Source organism: Microtus pennsylvanicus, chromosome 17, assembly GCF_037038515.1.
Source record: "Microtus pennsylvanicus isolate mMicPen1 chromosome 17, mMicPen1.hap1, whole genome shotgun sequence".
Lineage (NCBI taxonomy): Eukaryota > Metazoa > Chordata > Mammalia > Rodentia > Cricetidae > Microtus > Microtus pennsylvanicus.
Window position 1 is genome coordinate 32540836 of NC_134595.1, and position 22852 is coordinate 32563687.

A 22852-nucleotide genomic window follows, 5' to 3' on the forward strand; every position below is an offset into this window, starting at 1 on the left:
AGAATGAAAAGTTACGTACAAATGCCTCCTTCATCATTCTAAAATGTGGAAATTATGAATTTCAAAGACCCAAAAGAAACGTAAACCCACTCAGATTAGCTGTATCAAATGGGTGTGGAGAGTTATGGTAATGACAGACTATTTCTCCAGAAGCCTGGTGCTAAAAGCCAAGCAGTCTGCACGAAAACCTCCTTTCTTGCCCTTGTTTCTCCATGTGTTTGTTCCACTTCCATCTCTGTACTCCAGCTTCCTTCAGTGGGGTCTTAGCGTCTGTTCTTGATTCCATCATGAGCCCTGTTTGGCCTCTGCGTCATTCTCAGTGGAGAACCCAATGTACATGAATATGTAGCTCACATCTCCACAGGTTCTCTCTGTTCTGAGGACAAGCTTGTTTGGCCTGTACTTGAATGCCAAGTCCCCACTACCACCTAGTGTATCAGATCTTCTGTCAGGTTTTCTGTTGCTCTAAACTCAGGCTTCTTTCTCCCGAAATCTAGGAAATAGTACCTGTTGTCCGTGTCTAGTGGGCCACTCTAATGGAGTGAACTGACAAATTCCAGAGTGGTGTCTTGTGTCCCTGACTTCAGCCTCTACATAAAGTTGCCTCCCAGTAGTCAGTAATTCTACTCGTGGAAGTTTTCAGCAATACTAAATAGATAACTCAGGCATAAAGATCTTTAATATGGTTGAAGGTAAAAGACAACTTAAAGCAAAAAAAATAACCTTAAGAACAGACTGAGAGCACTTGGGAGGTAGAGGCAAGAAGAAGATCAGAAGTTCAAGGCCACATGAGGCACTCTCGAAACACAATGAATAAAAAGAAACTAAATAGGCAGCTATATCCTGTAATCCCAGCACTCAGGAGGTTAAGGCAGGAAGATTAAAAGTTTAAGGCTGGTCTGGTCTATATAGTGAGACTTTTTCAAAAACCCAAGAAAGAAAAAGAGAAAGAAGGTGAGGGACAAGACAGATGATAGAGAATACCCAGAGCCTGAAAGCTGCAGGCCAGCTTTCTCTTACCTGGTCCAGCATGTAGTTTGACATTTTAGTGCGTGCACTGTGCACTCTGCATGGCTTACCCTGACCTTGCTGTTGCAGGGCAGGGTGGATTATAGTTTGGAAAGGCTAACAGAGTACCAACAGAGGAAAAAAGGGACTTATATGTGTATATGTCTTTTGGGGGAGTAGCATTTTAAAGTAAAGCTAAATTGAATTCCATTATATTGCCAGTACATTGCAGTAAGGAATAATGGGAGATTATCCTAACAGCCCTGGAGTGGTTTTGTTCTTTAACCTATAGGCTTTTAGTTTATTTTTTACAGCCCCAGCACTTAGAAACAAAACATTCTTAAGAGTAATCACTAGGGCATCAGTGTTTTTCAGTAAAGAGACCTGTTCACCCCATTCATCACTTACCTCAGTGAAATGTTTCAAAAAGCAAAAAATCTGGAGGCCAGTGCAGGGGCTGACAACCTCCTTTTTCAAGTAAGATCACTGCCATCTCTTATTACTGGAATTGTAGAAAAGATATTTACACACCAAAAAGTAAAGGACAGGATCTCAAGGTAAAATACATCCAGTCTGGTCCTTGACATGCAGGGTTGATTAGAAGCCTGGCATATGAAAATACATACCTGTGATGTTTTTCTGTTTTGTAAGACGACTCATAACTTTTGAGTTCTGTTGCCAAAGACAGTGAAAACCAATCACTTTTGGTTGGTTGGTTTTATGTTTATAGTGGTTTTGTTTGGAGCAGCTACATCCTCTTGGTCTTTGGATTTTTGAAGCCAGATCTTGTTATATAGACCAAGTAGGCCTTGAACTCGAGATCCTCCTGCCTCTGACCCAGGAATTCTAGGATTAAGCGATGTCCCATAGTGCTTTGCCTGCTTATATTTTTATGTTCTATGGATCTGTGTTACTGAAGTGTCATGTGATGATTATATACTAGTAGTACATCACTTGATGTTCTTCGATTCAGTAGACAACAATGTTAAAAATGCAAAATGTGTAGATGAAAGGTATAAATATTGCAAGGGATAAATCCGGACTAGCTGAACATAGCGAACAATGAGGAATACTGAGAACTCAAGAACAATCGCAGTGGGTTTTTGATCCTATTGCACGTACTGGCTTTGGGGGAGCCTAGGCAGTTTGGATGCTCACCTTAGGAGACCTGGATAGAGGTGGGCGGTCCTTGGGCTTCCCACAGGTCAGGGAACCCTGATTGCTCTTCGAGCAGATGAGGGAGGGGGACTTGATTGGGGGAGGGGGAGGGAAATGGGAGGCGGTTGCGGGGAGGAGGCATAAATCCTTAATAAATAAATAAATTAAATAAAAATAAATAAATAAAATCTGTACTGGAAAAAAAGAAAGGTATAAATATTGTCTTAGTCATTCTAAATCATTTGCTGATATTGCTTAATGGAGGTCTTGCTTCCTAAACAATTTTCTAAGATAAAATCATACCATTTACATATCTGACTCTACTTTTTTGTTTAGAAGCTTTATTTTCTCTTGGTCCGGAAGAGCTTGGTTCTTTAGAGGATAAGGATAAGCCTGATGCAAAGGTACTAAATCTATAATTTATTGGGTCTTTTAGAGTATTCAAGAAATGGTGGGAGGGGTTGCATGTGTATATGTGTGCCGTGTGCATTCCTGTACATATGCATGTTTGCCTGTGTGGGAGTGTGCATGTGTATGTGAGCGTACACGTGTATATACATAGAGGCCAGAGGTTGACGACCTCCATCACACTTCACCTTATTCACTGAGGCAGGGAGTCTCACTTATACTGTTTCAGCTAATTTACCTAGCGCACTTGTCCCAGTGAACTCCATTCTGCCTTCTGAGAGCAGAGATTAAGGCTGCTCATCACACCCGGCCTGCCTTTACATGGGTGCTAGGGATTCGAACTCCAGTGTTCATTCTTGTGTGGCAAGCACATTACCCTTTGCAGCATCTCTCTAGCCCTGGAAATGGCACAATTCATAGAAAACAAAGTCATTTATTACAAATATTATCTTTATTGGCAGAAAGGGACTTGCCTCATACTTAATCAGCAACGAAATTTTCCTTCAAAAAAGAGTGGTTTTTCACCAGGAAGTGGTATTGCACACTTTTAATGCTGGCACTAGGGAGGCAAAGGCAGTCGGATCTCTGAGTTCAAGGCCAGCCTGGTCTACAAAGTGAGTTCCAAGGCAGCTAGGGCTGTTACACCGAGAAACCCTGTCTCAAAAAAACCAAAAAAAAAAAAGTCTTTCAAAATGTCATGCTGCTGTTGCTGCTGTTGCAAACATGTCTTGCATTGCTGTGCTTCTTCTCAAGGCAGAGGAGAAGCTCGGAAACTATCCATGCTAGCCAACCAGAACATCCATTCAGTACACTTATTTGCAGTAATCCACTGGGGAAACCCTAGAGCCCAGCATTTTATCACTTTAGTGTTCTGGAAATACATTAAGGAGAAATTAGGACATTGTTTTGTATGTTGCTGTGGTGAAGTTGTTTAAAGCACAACTCTAATGTTCTTCCTGCTGGAACCTCGTTCAGAAGCCTCTCCTCTGACGCAGGCTCAGGTCCGTGGAACAGTGGTTGTTTGTGATGCAGTCCCATGCTTCAAAAAAGGCTTTGTGGCAAGAAATGACTTTAGTGCAGATCAGTTTCTTTCCACTCTGTTGCAGAGCAATGCTTTTGTAGTATATATTTTTAATATCATGGGAATACAGAATTGTCACAGGTCTTCCTGAATGCTTACTCTCCCTTTGAATCTTTAAAGTTGGCCTGCACACTGGACTGTGAGAGGCCCTGCTCTCTGGACTGGAGCTAGCAGAAAGGGAGGCAGGGTGTAGCCTAGCTTCTGAAGCTTCAGAACTCCAGACTGAGATCTGTGTGCCTGAAACATGCCTGCATTCCCCTGGAATATGTGTATGGAAATGTTTTAGAGGACAAGTGAACTATGGGAACTGTGTGATCATTTGTGTGGTTGTTAGGACCCATTTGAATTTTGTTTTGTTCTTTAAGTAAGGATTTCTTTGTGTCACAGCCCTAGCTGTCCTGTAACTAGCTCTTGTAGACCAGGCTGACCTCGAACTCACAGATACCATCTACCTCTGCCTCCTGTGCACTGGGATTAAAGGCTTGTGCACCACCACCGCCTGACTCCATTTGAATTTTTAATATTGATCTGAACTATGTCGAGGAAGAAAACTCCAAATCACTAAAACCTTTTGGATGAGTTAGAATTTTCAAAGAACTGAATCTTAATTAGTTGTACCTGTGTAATGAGGGATTTTTCTACCGAATCACTCTGCCCATGAACATCTGTCTGGAACCCACCTCTCTCCCCAGGTCCGGATCATACCTTTGCAGCTGCAGCGCTTGTTTGCTCAGCTTCTGCTCCTGGACCAGGAGGCTGCATCAACCACAGACCTCACTGACAGCTTTGGGTGGAGCAGCGATGAGGTAGGAAGGTGCCAACAGGGAGGCTTCCTGTTTTGTCTGATGTCCTCTAAGTTTGTCTTGGACTCATCATGTTGGAATGTCTTCTCATGAATAGTTACAGGGCACATGTGCATGTTTAGGTCTTCTGAATAGAGACTGTTACAACTGGCTATGTCCTGCAGTCGCGAAGAATGTTGTTGATACGGGGGAAATATAGGAACTGAGTTTTGTAATTTGTACTCAGCAATTTTTATATTGTTTAGTTGAGCTTTAACCCTTCTTACATCGATGTTATTTACTGTGTAGATGTCAAGCTGTTCATTAACTTTTCAGTCTTCAGCAATAACGGATAAACTAGTGGGTGTTTAGAATGTTGCCCACCTTTGTGATGTGCTTCTTGTTTGGTATGGGCACTCTGACGAGAGCGCACCGCAGTCAGATCGGTGCTTTGCTGGGTCTTTTCATGTCCCTGTCCTGACCCCTAGCTTTCCATTTCATTTTCTTCCTGTATCTCCTGTAGAGCTTGACTCGTTTTTATTTGTATTCCTAACAGGCATTCCACTACATACAAACAAACATCTATGGCAATAACTAAGGATCTTGTTGTCAAGGTCTTACTGTTTGTGGAATAGGTACATTCCTGCAAAACTCTCCCCTGCGGCCTTCTAAGTAGGAGCACTCCTTATTAATTCCATGATTCTGCCCTCTGGGATCAAAGAAGTAGGGCTTGGACTTTGAAGCAGATAATAGCACATTCCCTAAAAAGTATGTTACATTTGAGGCACAGGACTGATGCTTGAGGTGTATTCCTTTATCCTTCCTTCATTGAGGTTTACATGCCATGAAAGTCAGTCTTTTAAAAAGTATAGTTGAGGGCTGGAGAGATGGCTCAGTGGTTAAGAGCATTGCCTGCCCTTCCAAAGGTTCTGAGTTCAATTCCCAGCAACCACATGGTGGCTCACAACCATCTGTAATGAGGTCTGGTGTCCTCTTCTGGCCTGCAGACATACACACAGACAGAATATTGTATATATAATAAATAAATAAATATTTTTTAAAAAAAAGTATAGTTCAGTGGCTTTTAGTATTTTTACAGAATTGGGCGCCATCACCGTCACGTCAGATTGTTTTCACTTCTGCTCTGAAAAGAATCCCCATGCATTTGCAGTCACTCCCCATCCCTCCTTCTCTGGCTCTTGGTTAATCTAAAACCTGCTTTCTGTTTGTAGATCTGCCTGTTCCTGAATATTACATAGGAATAGGGTTATACACTATGTGATCTTCTGTACCTTGCATGTTTCACTTAAGATAATGTTAGGTCATTCCTTGTTACTGTCCGGTGAGCCTCTGCTGTGTGGATATGCTACGTTTCAGTGAAGACTTCTCTTTGTATCTGAGCTTCCACTAAGTTGCTGGCTTCCAAATTCTTTTTCTTTTTTTTTAATTTAATTTCTTTTTTTAAAATATTTATTTATTATGTATACAATATTCTGTTTGTCTGTATGCCTGCAGGCCAGAAGAGGGCACCAGACCCCATTACAGATGGTTGTGAGCCACCATGTGGTTGCCGGGAATTGAACTCAGGACCTTTGGAAGAGCAGTCAGTGCTCTTAACCTTTGAGCCATCTCTCCAGCCCCTTAATTTCTTTATTGGTTCTTTGGGAGTTTCATATTGTGCACCCCAATTCTTCTCACCTTCTGCTTCTTCCATATCCTCTCCACAAAAGAAAATTTTAAAAAATCAAAACAAAACAAAGTAAGCAAACAATCAAAAACAAAAAGAGAATAACGCCCCCCTCCCAAAGCAACAACAACAACAACAAAACCCTCTTCATTCTTCTTTCCTGCTCTCCAACACCTCTTTATTTGTCCCGAGGCATTGGAAGCTTTGGCATCATATAGTATACCCTTTGTCCAATCAACTTTACTAGCAAATGTTCACTGCAGTGAGTCATGCTGAACTGGCCTAGGGAAAGGTCGCCTTGCTTCTCTGAACACTGCAGCACGGGTGACTGAGCTTGAGGGAATGGGCATAGGGGGCTGACTCTGCCCTCCCGCCTGAGGCAGGTGGCCCTAGTGGCCCAGACTGACCAGCTCAACTACCACCCAGGCCCACAGCCTGGTTTTTTCCTTTTTCTTTTTTCCTTGTGTGTGTGTGTGTGTGTGTGTGTGTGTGTGTGTGTGTGTGTGTGTGTGCACGCGCGCGCGAGCATGCATGCATACATGTGTTTTTTGAGACAGGGGTTTTTTTTTTTGTGTAGCCCTGGTTGTCGTAGAACTCACTCTTTAGACCAGGCTATTCTTGTATTCACAGAGATCTGCCTGCCTCTGCCTCCCGAGTGCTGGGATTTAAGACATGCACCACCACCACCTGGCTGAAACACTTTTCTTAATTCTTTTATATTTTGTAAGTAAAGGACTGAACCTGGGTGGTAGAAGGTCTCTGAGGTAACTTTGCCAAATAAATGGTTGCTTAGAAGCAGACCTTGAAGTTTTCCTTCTTTTTCAAGCCAGTGATAGAAGACAGATTTACATCGCCTACTATCTTTTATTTTAAAGGGCAAGGAAAAGATCACCAGTCTCATACTTGGCTTCAGCTTTCATCCCCTTTATCTGACACATGTCACATAAACTTATTTTATATTGTTCCCCTGGCTGCCTCTCTTTCTACACACTGAATTGTTCCTCTGCCTCCTTTTGGCTCTCCGTGGTGAAGGCAACAGTAACATCAATGTGCCAAGGCTGAAAGACACCTTGCTGTGTCTGTGACACTTTTATGTCAGTGGAATGGGCTCAGTAGCACTTGCTGTTCTGTTTAAGGCCCCAGCTCCTCCTGGTGCTAGGTCTTAGCCCCCTAATTGTCCCTTTCACTGCCCTTCTCTGCTTCTCGGTGATAGAGCACATCTTGGAGGGGCAGATTGTTCTGAAAGACTAGTTCACACACGGTCAATGACTCAGAATGGGTTCAAGTTGAGAGTCAGTTTGAATTTTTCTCAGCAACACTACATTGCTCTTTTTGCTCTTTTTTTTTGTTGTTGCTGTTGGTTTATGCTTCCAAGTAGTCAGTTCTGGTTTCTGCTGTCCCCAGGCATTGTGATCTAAGTGAAGTTTACCTGTGCACCCACTGCTGGCTTCTACACTGTCTAAACCTGTCCTGCTCTTTCCTCTGTCTTCCTGTGACAGGGGCAGGTGGGTGTTCTCTCATAATTCAGAGCGCACTTCACAGTCACTGAGTGAGTTGAATTGCTTGTGCACACTAAACATTGCCTATTATAATTTTGTTTTGAGGTATAAATAAAAATAGGTGGTAATCTATACATCTATTCAAAGTTTTTCTTATATGTTTAATTGATAGCATTCTTAAAAATCCATTCTTAAAAACATAAAGCAAAAGTTGTATTTAAAAGGCAGCTGTTTTAGCTGGATATTGTGCCTATAATGCTAGCACTCAGACTCATGCAGAAGATTGTAAATTCAGGGCCAGCCTTGGCAACCCAAAGACCTTGTCTCCAAACAATAACTATTTCTTATGTTTTAGGAAATGAGGCAGCATGATGTGCAGGAACTGACCCGAATTCTCTTCAGTGCTTTGGAAACATCTTTAGTTGGGACCTCTGGCCATGACCTCATTAATCGTCTATACCATGGCACCATTGTGAACCAGATTGTTTGCAAAGAGTGTAAGAATATCAGTGAGAAGCAGGTGAGCAGACACAAGTTCCTCTGCTTACAAATATTGTCAAGTATAATTCTTTTTTTTTTATTTATTATGTGTACAACATTCTGCTTCGACACACCAGAAGAGGGCGCCAGATCTCATTACAGATGGTTGTGAGCCATTATGTGGTTGCTGGGAATTGAACTCAGGACCTCTGGAAGAGCAGTCAGTGCTCTTAACCTCTGAGCCATCTCTCCAGCCCCTCAAGTATAATTCTTACAATGAAATCTGCTGTGCTCCGTCCACCACATAGTTTTTGGGGATTGACTCAGATTGTCAGGCTTGGTTCTAGGGACTTTTACCCATCTCCCCAGCCTGCAAATTCTTAAAACAGTCTTTATTCAGTTCTCATATATTCTGATACATGTTCTTAAAAAAGGTTTGAGGAGATGTTTACATGTAGACATCTCATGAAAGGAGCCAGTGTAAAGACAGTTCACTAAGGGACTCGAGAGATGGCCGGTGGTTGAGAATGCTTGCTGCTACTCTTCCAAAGGACTGTTGTTCCATTCTGAGTACCAATGTAGGGCTGCTCACAGCTGCCTGTAGCTCCATCTTCCAGGGATCTTCTGGGCTCTGCAGGCACTGGTAAACACGTGATACACACACACACACACACACACACACACACACACACACAGAAGAAAGTTTAATTAGGGAGGTAATAAAGACAGGATATCAAAGAATATTTAACGAATCTCTAAATAATAGGTTTAGTTTGCTAATAACCTTCAGGAAGTGTATTTGCAATGTATGCTTATATTTATATGATATGTAAACTGTCATCTAAAGCTGGTACAGTTCTGTTTGAATTATGACTTTCATTTCTTTATGATAATATAGATTGCCAGTTGAGTTTGATTGGGAATTTGTGTCAATGAAATCATCTCTGTTGCTTTTAAAGTCCTAATCAGCAAATGGCTTCATTACTGAATATTTAATTAATATCTCCTGTTATTATGGTAGGAGTCATAGGAAGTTTTTTTTTATCTGATTGAATGGAAATTTTAATACCATTTTCCAAATGCATTTGTTGCTTTTTTTAAGAAATAGATGCAAATATATATTAATAAATATGTGTTAAATAGATCTATGGTTTTTTCATTTATTTATTTATTTGTTGGGGTTCTTGAGTTTGAGCTGAAGGCCTTGCGTAGATAGTTACAGGTGCTGGGCAAAGGCACTGCTGCGAATTCCAACTCCAGTCTTTTCATTTCTTAAGGAAGAATTGGGAATAAAAGCAGTATGTCTGGCCTTTATTCCTGTGCTAATAGAAGCTGTCTTGTTAGGCTAGTTTGAAAATAACTAAGATGTCCTGTGTGTCTTTGATTGAGCTCTAATGCATTGATTTACAAAGCAATGGTAAAACATGACATGCAAAAAGCATATCAATTATAAACAGTAACTTTTATGCACATATTGTTAACATAAAGGATTAGTCCTGTTACTTAAGAGCTTTGCCATGAATTAAGCTAGTGTTCTGCTACTTTTCAGTCTTGATAATCTCTTTAAAAAGTCCTACTACATGCATGAACAGAATTAGAAATGTGATTTAAACTTGCAAAATTTTAACAGCATTTATTGCTAGAAATAAAATTCAAATGTAGTTTCAGTAGATTTAAGAGATTTCCTTTTTACAAAGTGCCATCTTTTTAATTTTCGTAGAAATACCTGTTTAATCTGGATCAAAATTTGTTTTCTTGTCATTTTCTCAGCATATCTTAAACCAATCTTAGCGAAAAAATGAGGAAGTTTACAGTAGAAAAATTCAGTTCTACTTGAGGATTGCTATTATCATTTTAAAGATTAAAGCAGTGCTAATCAACTGTGTGCAGGTGTGTGAATTTGCAAGCATACATGTTTGTGTGCATGTGTACGTGTGTGTACATGTGTGTGCTATATGGTGTGTGTATGTGTGATACTTTAACGCAGGTATATATATATATTTTTTGCAGTTTATTTCCTGGGGAAACATGAGGTTTTATTTCATATACATTTAAACTTATAAACCTTTCTCTTTTAAACTGTTTTCTTAATGTACTTTAAGCAAAATTATAGTTTTATTTAGAAAGAATAGTGATAAGAATTTACAATATAGGGCTGGAGGGATGGCTCAGAGGTTAAGAGCACTGACTGCTCTTCCGGAGGTCCTGAGTTCAATTCCCAGAAACCACATGGTGGCTCACAGCCATTTGTAATGAGAACTGGTGCCCTCTTCTGGCCTGCAAGCATACATACAGACAAAACACTGTATACATAATAAATAAATAAATCAATCTTTTTTTAAAAAAAAGAATTTACAATTTATAATCATGGCATATATATTTTCTTATGTGCAAATAGAAAAATATATATTTGATAATTCTCTATATATTTCAGTTGTAAACTTCTGTGAAATCATTTGTTATCTCAGTGTAATAATCTTTCATATTTCAGGAAGACTTCTTGGATCTGACAGTTGCAGTCAAAAACGTATCTGGTTTAGAAGATGCACTCTGGAACATGTATGTAGAAGAGGAAGTTTTTGACTGTGACAACCTGTACCACTGTGGAACCTGTGACCGACTGGTTAAAGCAGCAAAGGTAACCATGCCTTCCTTTCCTTTTTGCCTGGAGACAGGAAGGTTTGCCAGCTCTAGTCACCTGTGTGAAGTCAGGAAAATACACTTAGCTGCTTTGAATACTACAGATTGAGAAGATGTTTATGTCATTAGCTGTCTTTAAATTTTTAACAGAAAAAGTTAAGCTTTATTAACCTAACTACTTTCATGGGAAAATATATTTGAGCCTTAGTACAGTATGCCTATTATTAAGTGTCAGGAATGCTTATCTAAGTTCGGCATCCTCCTCGTCCTTGTGAACAGCAAGTCAGGAAGACTAGATGAGAGTGGCTGATGTCTTCTCTGTCTGAGTTGAGACAGAAGGTGAACTTAGTGACATGTATGGAACTCTGTTCAGATTCACGTCTGTTCATTGTGGCCATGTATAGTAATCCCTGTAGGCTTAGTTACTCTGTATTCCAGGGAGACGAAAATATCCAACGAGAAGAATCAGAGAGGGCTACTACTCGGATGAATGCACTGCTCTCTGTTATGTCCATACATTATGTATTTTGTTCATTGCTCCATTGTGATGCTACTCTGTTTTGAGCTGAAAACTGGCCTCATGCTTGTTACTGTGTTGTGTCAGCTGCAGGAAGGGTTCTCTACCCTACCCTAGTTTATGTACTTATTCTCCTGGAGTCTGACCTGTGTATTGCTGTCTTCAGAAGGCAGACTTGGAAAACCTTTTTGAGTTGTTTTTTTCTCCTTTATCCTCTAGCAACCAAGTATATTTCTTTTTCAACATCCTTTCACAGCTGTGTGTGTGTGTGAGTGTGTGTGTGAGTGTGTGTGTGTGTGTGTGTGTGTGTGTGTGTGAGAGAGAGAGAGAGAGAGAGAGAGAGAGAGAGAGAGAGAGAGAGAGAGAGAGAGAGAGAGATTAATAAATGTTTCATTCCTCTGACTTGGATGTGCCGCTTGCTGTACCTCTCTGACCTTCTTCTCAGCTCCTTCTCTACCTGTGACCAACATAGCACTTTTTTCTTAGCCATATTGAGTTAAGTTTCTTGTTTAGTTTAGGTACATCTTTGGAATGAGTTTAGAAATCTTCCATCTTATAATGTATACTTTTTTTTCTTTTGTTTTTTAACAGTCTTGCTGTGTAGCCCAGACTGTTCAAGAACTTGCTCTATAGCCCAGGTTGTCTTCAGACTCTCATTCCTCCTCCTTCTAAATCTTGGATCATAAGTGTATACTACTATTCCTAGCCTTATTTCACCTTTTTTTTCACCCATAGAATATATGAAATGTAACTTTAAATAGTTTAGTAATATTAAACATATATAATTATTGATTATTTTCTGATGAGAAACATTTTTCTTCCCTAAGGCCACCAGTGAAAGAGCACTGGGGACAGCTGATGACTCTTAAAAAGCAGTTTAACTAGGATTTTGTTTAAATTGAGGAATTAAAACAGCAGCAAGGTATATGCTTTTGAATTTAAGAAACAACAGATGGGAACTGGAGACGTGGTTCAGTGGTTAAGAGTACCGGTTACTCTCCCAGAGGACAAGAATAGATTCCCAGGACCCACACAGTGACTCACAACCATTTGTAACTCCATTCCCAGGGAATCAGGCAAAACACTGAGAAGAAGGTCAAAGAGGTATTTTTATACACAAAATAAAAATAAATCTTAAAAGAAACAATAATAAAACCCCATCAGTAGGTCTTGAATCCTGGAGAGTCAAGAGTCCCTTTTCAGTCTAATGACAACTATGACTCTTCTCTCCAGAAAAAAAAAGTAAATACATGTACAATTTTTAATCATTCAGAGTTCTAGTTCTTCACTGAATAAGAGCTGTGTGTTTGCTAAGTGGAGCAAAGATCCAAAGAACAAGGTGAAAGGCCAAGGGCTAGGCAGGAAATGAACAATGAAAGAGAAGGAGCACCCAGTTAGGACATACTCATCAAATAGTAATTTTAGATAACAACCTTAAAAGCATAAAACTGGGGCTTGTAAATGTTTTTGTTGTATGCATAATTGTACAATACCATCCTTAGTTCCATAAAGTAAATGAGTTTATATTGAATTTAGAATATGCTTGTGTGATTTAAGTTTATATTGAATTCAGTATATGTTTATATGATTTAAGGACATATTTATAACTGTGTCATATGTCATTTTTTGCTATTTTACATAGCATTATGTATCCTCTTGTGTAACTGCATTTTTAAAACTTTGTTAATTTTTCTTTTTACAGTCTGCCAAATTACGTAAGCTGCCTCCTTTTCTTACTATTTCATTACTAAGATTTAATTTCGATTTTGTGAAATGTGAACGCTACAAGGAAACTAGCTGTTATACGTTCCCCCTCCGGATCAATCTCAAGCCTTTTTGTGAACAGGTTTGAACCTTTGAATTCTTTCCCTTCCCTTCCAAGATTAAAATCCTCAGTTTATTGTAGATTTTCTTAACCATGGCCCATGGCAGCCAAAGTTGTACCTTGAACAGGCAACTGAATTTGGTATTGTGTAAGAGTCTCCCAGATGTACTTGTTTTGAAAGCGTGAAGGGGTCATGGAGAGCAGCTGAGGCTTGGTACTCTGAGAGGTCAAGAAAGGTCATTGGTGAAGGTGCATCCTCTGGAACTGTACTAGCAGTTGAAACCCCAGCATTGAAAGGGTCATGGAGGGAAGTTAAGGCAGGAGCCATGCAGTGGGACTAACCTGAGCCTAGAAGACAGTCTGTGTGAGCTGAAGAAGGTAGATCTAGAGAGGTGACCCAGTCCCTTGGGGGAGCCTAGATCATGAGTGTATCCCAGGCATTGAGCTCTGGGTTGTTTACACTGTTCTAGTTAGTTTGGCAGTCCAGATGTGACTGTGCCTGCTTCTTCCCTCTTGAAGTAAGAAAGTGCTTATTTTTTATTTTACAGGAGCCCCCAGTTGAGAGACTCTAAACTATTAAAGATCTCTTGGATTTTTAAGAGTTTGAATATTTTAAAGAAACTGAATTTTGAAGTGTTTGAATTTTTAAAGACTATGGTACTTTTAAAAGTTGGAATGTTTTATAGTGTGATATTTATTAATATGTGATCTTGGAGATGAACAAGAAAGGAAGGAGTATGGTTAAATAGCATTATATTGGTATGTCAAGTTGTATTGGTATGTCAATTGTTTTTAATGGCAACTTGACACACCTGGTATCATCTGAGAGAAGGGAACCTCAACTGAGAAAATGCCTCCATAAGATCTTGCTACAGGTAAGCCTGTAGGGCAATTTCTTAATTAGTGATTCATTTGGAAGGACCCAAGCCCATTATGGGTAGTTCCACCTGTGGGCTGGTGGTCCTGGGTTCTATAAAAAAGCAGTGGAGCAGAACCAGTAAGCAGCACCCTTTCATGGCCTCTGCATCAACCCCTGATTTAGGGTCCCTCCCTGTTTGAATTCCTGCCCTGGTTTCCCTCCAGATATGTAAGACAAATAAACCCTTTCCTCCACAAGTTGTTTTTGTTACGGTGCTTCCTCAGAGCAGTAAGAACGCTAACTAAGGCAATAAGGTATAGAGTTCTCTGGGTATATTACATACCCAGGAGTGAAGAAGCTGGATTGTATGGTAGTTATATTTTTAATCTTTTGAGAAATCTCCAAACTGATTTGCACAGTGGCTGTATTGATGTACTCCTCCAGCAGCATTTCTTTCCACCTGTGTTCTTTATCACACTTAATGAGAGCCATTCTGATTGTGAACAAGTGGTATACCTCAAAGTAGTTTCAATTTGCATTTCCCTGATGGCTAGGGTTATTGAGCACTTTTTAAAGTAGTTATTGGCCATTCATGTTTCTTTCTTTTCTTTTCCTTCCTTCCTTCCTTTCTTCCTTCCTTTCTTCTTCTTTTTAAAAACTGTCCATTAAATGTGTCTGCTTTTGTGTTGACTGGCAGTTTTTATTGGCATTAAGGTCTCATTTCTTGGTAAATTCTGGATATCAGGCCCTTGTCTGAGTGTAACTGTGAAGCTGTGAAAGCCTTTTTTCCATCCTGTGCACTGTCTGTTAATTCTGCTGATTTTTTCTTTGCTGTACAGGAACTTTTATTTTCATGTGGTCTCATTTTTTGATACTGGATTAGTTCTGTGTATTGGTATTCTATTCAAAAAGTCTTTGCCTTCTCCATTATCTTAAACGGTGTCCCCTATGTTCTAGAGATTTCAGGGTTGCAGGCTTTAAACTAAGGTTGTGATCCAATTTAAATAAATTTTTGTACAGGTAAAAGATTAAAATCTAACTTCATCTTCTGAAGTAGAAACACAGTTCTGCTAGCACCATTGTTGACTTGGCTGCCTTTTATCCAGTGTATGTTTGTCAAAAATTAAGTGGGCATAGATTTATCATTTTGTTTCCAGGTTCTCTATTTTTCCCATCATTCTACTTATTTCTTATTACAAGTAATTGTTTACAAAATCCAGCTATTGAATTTCTGTACTAAAAAAAAATTGTATTTTTTTTTAACTTCATAGCTGATCCTTGCTCTACTTTGGGTCTCACGAGTGAGCTCTGCACTGTTTGTTTTGTTACATGAATTACCATCCCTGGGGTCTAGTAGTGCCTGCTGGCTCTGAGCCTGTTACTGACACACTCAGAAAAAAATTATGACATGATTCCAACCTATTTTGATATATCAAAAAAAAAAAACAGGCACGTATCTAGGAAATCCACATTAATTAATTTTACTTTTGATTTTTTATATTGAGAAAAAGTGTTCATTTTTTATCTTTCTGTGTCTTATCTTTTGTCTGAATGAGACATTTTTAAATGATGCCCACTAAAAACCTATAGTTAAGGAAATAAATTCTTCCCATGTACACATTGTACATTGCAGGTGACACTGAGTTCAAAGCCGGACAAGACCTTATGTCTCATGTCATGTGGTTCACATTCCTAGAATGTCTGCTCCCTTCCCTTGGTCTCTTCCTCTTCTCTGTTTTCTTTCTCTTTCTTTCCTTCCTTTTTATTGTTGTTTTTATAGACAGAGCCTCACGTCGTCCAAGGTAGCATAAAACCTGCTGTGTAGCTAAGTATGATCTCCCAAGTACCGGAATTACAGAAGTGCACCATCTTAGCTGGCTTTTTCTTTTCCTTCTGCATCTAGAATTTAAAGCATCTCTTAAATATAATGTACTTTTTTCATTGTCACTGTAGGAGTTGACCTGTTGGGTCCCTTGTGATTGATTATATGGTCAGTCTACTAATTATAGAATAAGTTGATCATAGAATTAGTAAAGCAAAAAGGAACCTGGTTATTCCACTAAACTAACAGGCTCTGAACGAGACTAGCTGCTGTTCACAATTGCTGAGTTCCTATTCTGTGCAGAGAACTAACATGCTAGGAGGGCCTTGACCTGGAGGTACACAGCAACCTTCTTGGGATATCAGACAGTTTATGTAGGAAAAGAGCATATGTTCTAAACAGCATAATGGGTACGACACAAAGGTGGTTTTCTCTACTAACAGTCTCTACCACAAACTCATTATCTTAGTTAACACCAGTAAAAAAAATAATAATAATAACATCTTCAGATACATGTATTCAGTGTGGTATGATTGGCAATAAATCTCTAAGTTAAGACTTAAAATTCAACTGTGCATAGTGGTTATATATGCCTATAATGTTAACATATAAGATGGTGAAGCAGGAGGATCTCCAGGAATTTGAGGCCATCCTCAAAGAAATGAAAAACTTTTCTTTTTTAATTTAAGCCCAAATTGTTTAAATTTTTCTTTATCCTTAGATAGCATTCTAATCAGGAGACTCAGCGGCAAAGGGGCCTTACTGTGAAGTGTGAATACTACAAGGGTGCTGTTTACTAGTTTCAGGGTTCAGAGTTCTCTTCCCTTATAAAACTATGCTAATGTTTATTTTTCTTCTTTTAGAGTGAACTGGATGACACGGAATATACGTATGACCTCTTCTCCGTCATTATCCACAAAGGTGGCTGCTATGGAGGTCATTACCATGTGTACATTAAAGATGTTGATCATCTAGGAAACTGGCAATGTCAAGTAAGCTTACAAATTTCTTCAGAAATAACTGAATTCCATTGCATTTCTGTTCCTATTACAGTATTCTGTTGATCATTTTGCCTTTAGTATATACCTCTCCTTTCCTAAAGGTTCCTTTTACGTGTACAGCTCCTGTGTACCCTCTACCTAGAGTCTCCAGTTATTTTCCTTTTGTCATATTTGTGTATGTGACATATACTCTTACACACTAGTGACCTCATTGTAGTGAACAATTTGTAATAAAGTTGAGAGAATCTGGCTGCTTTGCTTGTAAATGCTTCATGTTTGTCTATTCAGCACAAGGATATTCTTTTCCTCTAGCCATCCATAAAAATCACAGACCTTTTAATTTGTCTGTTACAGTCTTTTCCAGGAGCACAAGGCCTTGCTCTGGTCTGAAAGGTACACCTGCATCTGAGCCAGTCCAGCCTGAGGGAGCCTGTCTCTGTTTTCCTCCTGTAGTTTTGCTCAGCTGCTTTCAGGGTTGTATCATTTTTCCAGCTGGCAGCCTATTGACTCATAAAATATTTGCACGATATTTTATTTTTAGTTTTAATGGTTCTTCTGTCTTCCCTTAGGGTTGTGGGTTCTAGAAGATCTCTTTAAATTTTGTGTTGATCTCTTCAGCAGTGACTTGCTCTTCTGTAGAAATGTTAGCATCTTCTGCTGTTAGTGTGACTTGAAGGAACAGGTTTTGTGTTCTCTTTATTGCCTATCTGGTGTTTTGATTTTGTATTTCCTGTCTGTCTGTCTGTCTATTTGACACTGTCTTACTTTGCAGTCAGTGGTACCTTGTAGCTGACACTCATCCTACCTGTCTCCAAGTGCTGAGACTTCAGGCATAGGGGCGGACTTTCACACCCAGTTCCTTATCTATTGAAGTCCTGTCTCCTCACAAAATCAAGGGTACTCTGAAGAAAGTGAGCATGGTGGCACACACCTGTAAGTCTAGCACTTGAAAGGCCAAGGCAAGAGAATCACCATGAGTTTGAGACCAACCTGAGCTACAGAGTTTCAGGCAAGCCTGATCTACAGCGTAAGACCCTGTCTCAATACAAACCAAAGAGAATAAGCAGAATATGGATTTTTGTAAGTGCTTGCTATATTTTCTTTTTCTTCTTTTTCTATTTTTGGGTTTTTTTTGTTTTTTTTTTTTTCAGGACAAATCTTTTGAGACTGACTCAACAGGTGGGTTCTTTTACCATCTAGCCAGTGTCAGAATTGAGTGGAGATCCTCGTTTGTATAGTGGTGAGAAAAAAAAAAAAGAAGAAAAAAAAAATAAAAAAAAAAAGAATTGAGTGGAGATTCAGTTGTTGCTTAAGGATTGGAGGACTGGTTGTTTGAAAAATTGGTCCCTTTTCTCCCTGTTTTGAGTCAGCCCTGGGCTTTCTTCCCTGAAGCTGTTCTTAATGAGCATTGAAATGGAAATTGTGTCCACAAGACTGGGCTTAGTTACTGTCCTGTTGCTGTGTAAAATGTCTGGCCAAGGGAGGAACCCTTCATTTTGGTGCACAGTTACAGAGTCCAGTGCATCGTGGCAGGGAGGTCATGGAGTCAAGAGTTCAAGGATACAGCTGGTCACAGTACATCTTTGATCAGGAAGCAAAGGGAGATGAATGTGTGTATTCAGTGCGCGCCCTCCTTTTAGGATCCCAGCCCAGAGAATGGTGCCACCCATAGTGAGTGAGCCATTCTACCTCAGTTAACCCCATCAAGATCATTCCTCACAGGCATGCCCAGAGATTTCAGAATTTGTCAAGTTGACAATTAAAATTATTATTTTGTATATTTATTAAAAAATCACCTTAAAAAGAAAAAGATGCTTTCATTTCATCTACTTTATCATTTTTAATGATTTACAAAAGATGATAGATCTGGTCTGCCATAATATGTTATTTCTTAGTTACTTTTTCTTAGTGTTATCAATTAGCAGTTATGGTTTTAGCTAGTTTAAAATACCTTTTCATTGGACTGGAGAAATGGCTCAGCTTGCTGCTCTGAAAAAGTGCCTAAGTTCAGTTCCCAGCACTTCCATCGCAGCACACAACCATCTGTTACTCCAGTTCCAAGGGATCTAACACCGTCTTCAGGTCTCTGAGAGCACCAGGGACACATGAAGTGCACAGATAAGCACTCATACAAAAAATTAAATTAAAATATTTTTTTAAAAAATTAGAAATCTAAAAAAGTTATACTTTACCAAAAAAAAAAAAAAAGCACACAAAAAACGTGAAGAGCTCACACCTTTGATCCCATCACTCTTAAGGCAGAAGCAGGTGGATCTCTGAGTTCAAGGCTAAGTAGTGAGACCTTCTCAAAACCAAAATAGAAACAAAACAAACAAAAAAATAGTTTTTCAAGGTGGTATGTGTATTTTTGGGTTTTGTTTTTCAAGACAGGGTTTCTCTGTGTTGTCCTGGATGTCCTAGAACTCATTCTGTAGACTAGACTGGCCCAAAACTAGAGATCCGCCTTCCTCTTCTTAGTGCCGGAATTAAAGGAGTGTGCCACCACCATCTGACTATATGTATGTTTTTTAAAGTCCACAAAGTTTACCTGGCAAGGGTAATGTGCCATAATGCACAACCTGGACTGTTAACTTTTTAATGATGAGGAAATAGAAGTCAGTGTTTAAACTGAGTTTACAAAAATGGGTAGGATTTCCTTAAACCAAAATAAGAGCCTGTAAGCATAGTAGTGAAGACCAAAAAATATTTTTAAATGAATGGGAATGAACACAAATTGTAGGAGACACCACATTTCTTAGCTGGAAAATGTTGAAACCCATTATATATGTATATATATATATATATATATATATATATATATATATATATATATATATTGTGCTATGTCTTAGACGCTGTTCTATCGCTGTGAAGAGACATCATGACAAGATAAAAGAAAGCATAATTAAATGCTTTCTTACTTACAGTTCAAAGGTTTAGTCCATCATCATGGCAGAGAGTCTGGAGGCATGCTGGCAGGCATGCTGCTGAAGAAGTAGTTGAGAGCAACATCCTTCTCCACAGACAGAAAGAGAAAGCCACACTGAGCCTAGTGTGAGCTTTTGGAAAGCTCAGAGTTCATCCCTAGTTATACACCTCCTCTAACACAGCTGTACCTTCTCCAACAAGGCCACACCTCCTAGTCCTCAAATAGTGCCACTCCTTGATGACTAAGTTTAAATATATGAGCCTATGGAGGACATTCTTATACAACCACAAGCTAGAATCTCTTTGTCTCATAGTACTAATTTGTATATAAAGCCATAGAGATTAAGTAAATTGTATAGAATTGTTTGTTGGAACCTGGCACTCAAAGCCAGGTCTGCCTGATTCTCCAACTTGTATAGATTATGATGATATTTTTATCTTTTGTCCTCCAGTGACTTAAACATTTTTATTTGGTTAATTCCTTTAACTGGTATTTGTGAAAGAAAAACTTGCTATTTTCTTTCTTAGGAAGAGATAAGTGATTCAGATGTGAACTTGGAAGCTCTTCAGAATGAAGACGAGACTGATGATCCATTGATGATTCTAAAAACAATCTTATTGCAGGTAGAGTGAGTATTTGTACTTGTTTGTGTGCCAGTAATTATTTAGATGTATTATGTTTGTGTATATGATGTATTTATATGTATGAGAATATCAGATAAGATTATTTAAAGCTACCTCTAAATTGGAATATGGTTTCATTTTAACTTTTTTTTTTTAAAGATGGGGTCGCATTTTTTGTAATCAGGCTGTCCTTGAACTCACAGAGATCTGTCTGCCTTTGTCTCCCCAGTGCTGGGATTAAAGGTGTGTGTCACCACACCCTGATTTGTTTTAATTTAATCACTAAGTGCAAGTCTCTTTCCTTTAATCTCTCATCTTGAGAGCATGAAACAAAAGAAATGCCTTGAATTTGGGGCCAGCCTGGGCTACAGAATGAGAGTCTGTTTCAAAGAAAAATCTATTTGTCCTGATACTAGAAGCACTAGCAAAAAGACAAGTACCAGGAATGTGGCCCAGTTGGTAAAGTGCTTGTCTAGCTTATACAAGTCCTGGTACCACATAAAGTGGTATATGAAGTGCCATATAATACTAGAACTTGGGAGGTGGAAGTAAGAGGGTCAGAAGTTCAAAGTCATTCTCACATACATAGCTAGCCTGGGCAACCTAAGACCCTCTCAAAACAAACAAAAGAGCATTTTAACCTATGTCTTTGGAGTTCTTATCTGTAAGCATATCCCATTCTGAAGTATTGGGGCTAAAGGTACAACATAGTAATTTTAGGAAGACATAAAAACCTGTGTCAGCAAGATCTTCCTTGTTTGCTCTTAAAAAATCATAAATAATGTCAGGAATGTGGCAAACTGCAGAACTCTCTCTGGATGTTGCTCTTTGAATTTCTGTCTGGGACTCTTGGCAAATGGGTTTTCAAATTGAAGGTCTTCTAAACTGATACTTACGGTTACTTTAAAAACATAGTCTTTTCCTGTCTTTGGGAGATGAAAGGAAAAAATTTAAAAAAAAAACATAATCTTATTGATCCCATTATAAGTTTGTGCTCTAGGGAAGAAGAGCAGGTGCACTCCTTTTGCTCCCTTGAATTTGTGGTATCATTATTTCTCACCAGATGTTAACTGACTATATTTCTTTCATAAGGAGGAGACCAATCAAATTCCTGTTGATCAGCTGGGCCAGAAACTCTTGAAAAAGACAGGAATATCTTGGAACAAGAAGTACAGAAAACAGTATGGAGCACTAAGAAAGGTAGTGCTGGCATCATGGGCAGTCATCATCCCAGGAAACCCTATCATGGTCCTAGCAACACAAGTTCCTATGTAAATGGAGCTTTAACATAGATGAAAATAATCAGTGTTTTTGTTGAGTGGTTGGAATTCTGCTGGTATATTACAGATCATATACAGTGTATTTAGAGTATTTAAGCAGGAAAAGAAGCTGTTAATCACAATGAAGTTACTCTAAAGCTCAATGAGTAGCAAAGCCAGTCATCTCACTTTAAATCATCTGGGTTTAAATGAGACTCAAAAGCTAGTGTTACCAGAAATGAAGCCACTTTACAGAGAAAGCATTTACCTGCTCTTGGGAATGTTGAACAAGTAGTTAGACCACCAGAAAAGCTCGTGTTCCACTACTTGAATTTGTTTTGTAATGATGCTGCTTTATAGATTCTATCTATGATCTCTAATTTCCTGGCATAAAATTTGCTCAGAATGCCCCATATTATCCTCTTAGTGTCTTTAGAACTTGAAGTTTTGAGCTTCTTTTTCATTTCTGATGAATAAGATTTATTTCCTTGTTTATTTCCTCCCATCAGTGTTCATAGGGGGTTGTCTTGATTTGCATTTCCCTGATCGCTAAGGAGGTTGAGCATGACCTTAAGTGTCTTTTGGCCATTTGAACTTCTGTTGAGAATTCTCTGTTCAGCTCAGTGCCCCATTTTATAGTTGGGTTGATTAGCCTTTTATGGTCTAGCAGCATTGTTTGTAATAGCCAGAACATGGAAACAACCTAGATGCCCTTCAATGGAAGAATGGATGAAGAAAGTATGGAATATATACATATTAGAGTATTACTCAGCAGTAAAAAACAAGGACTTCTTGAATTTTGCATGCAAATGGATGGAAATAGAAAACACTATCCTGAGTGAGGTAAGCCAGACCCAAAAAGAGGAACATGGGATGTACTCACTCATATTTGGTTTCTAGCCATAAATAAAGGACATTGAGGCTATAATTGGTGATCCTAGAGAAGCTAAATAAGAAGGAGAACCCAAAGAAAAACATATAGGCATCCTCCTGAATATTAACCTTCATCAGGCGATGAAAGGAGACAGAGACAGAGACCCACATTGGAGCACCGGATAGAAATCTCAAGGTCCAAATCAGGAGCAGAAGGAGAGAAAGCATGAGCAAGGAACTCAGGACCACAAGGGGTGCACCCACACACTGAGACAATGGGGATGTTCTATCGGGAACTCACCAAGGCCAGCTGGCCTGGGTCTGAAAAAGCCTGGGATAAAACCGGACTCGCTGAACATAGCGGACAATGAGGACTACTGAGAACTCAAGAACAATGGCAA

The 22852-nt window shown here is 39.1% G+C and overlaps 1 protein-coding gene across 3 annotated transcripts in view; it reads left to right on the forward strand.

The window, feature by feature from the left end:
* Positions 1-22852, forward strand: part of Usp40 (ubiquitin specific peptidase 40) — an 80717-nt gene that overhangs the window by 1798 nt on the left and 56067 nt on the right. For all 3 annotated transcript variants that reach the window (XR_012908163.1, XM_075951290.1, XM_075951291.1), the window contains exons 3-10: positions 2503-2570; positions 4348-4461; positions 7979-8143; positions 10595-10741; positions 12963-13106; positions 16630-16758; positions 20224-20319; positions 21412-21519. Coding sequence is in view for 2 of the 3 variants with exons in the window: in XM_075951290.1 (XP_075807405.1) it covers positions 2503-2570; positions 4348-4461; positions 7979-8143; positions 10595-10741; positions 12963-13106; positions 16630-16758; positions 20224-20319; positions 21412-21519 (971 nt within the window). In the remaining variant the exon portion in view is untranslated. The remainder of the gene's footprint in view (positions 1-2502; positions 2571-4347; positions 4462-7978; positions 8144-10594; positions 10742-12962; positions 13107-16629; positions 16759-20223; positions 20320-21411; positions 21520-22852) is intronic.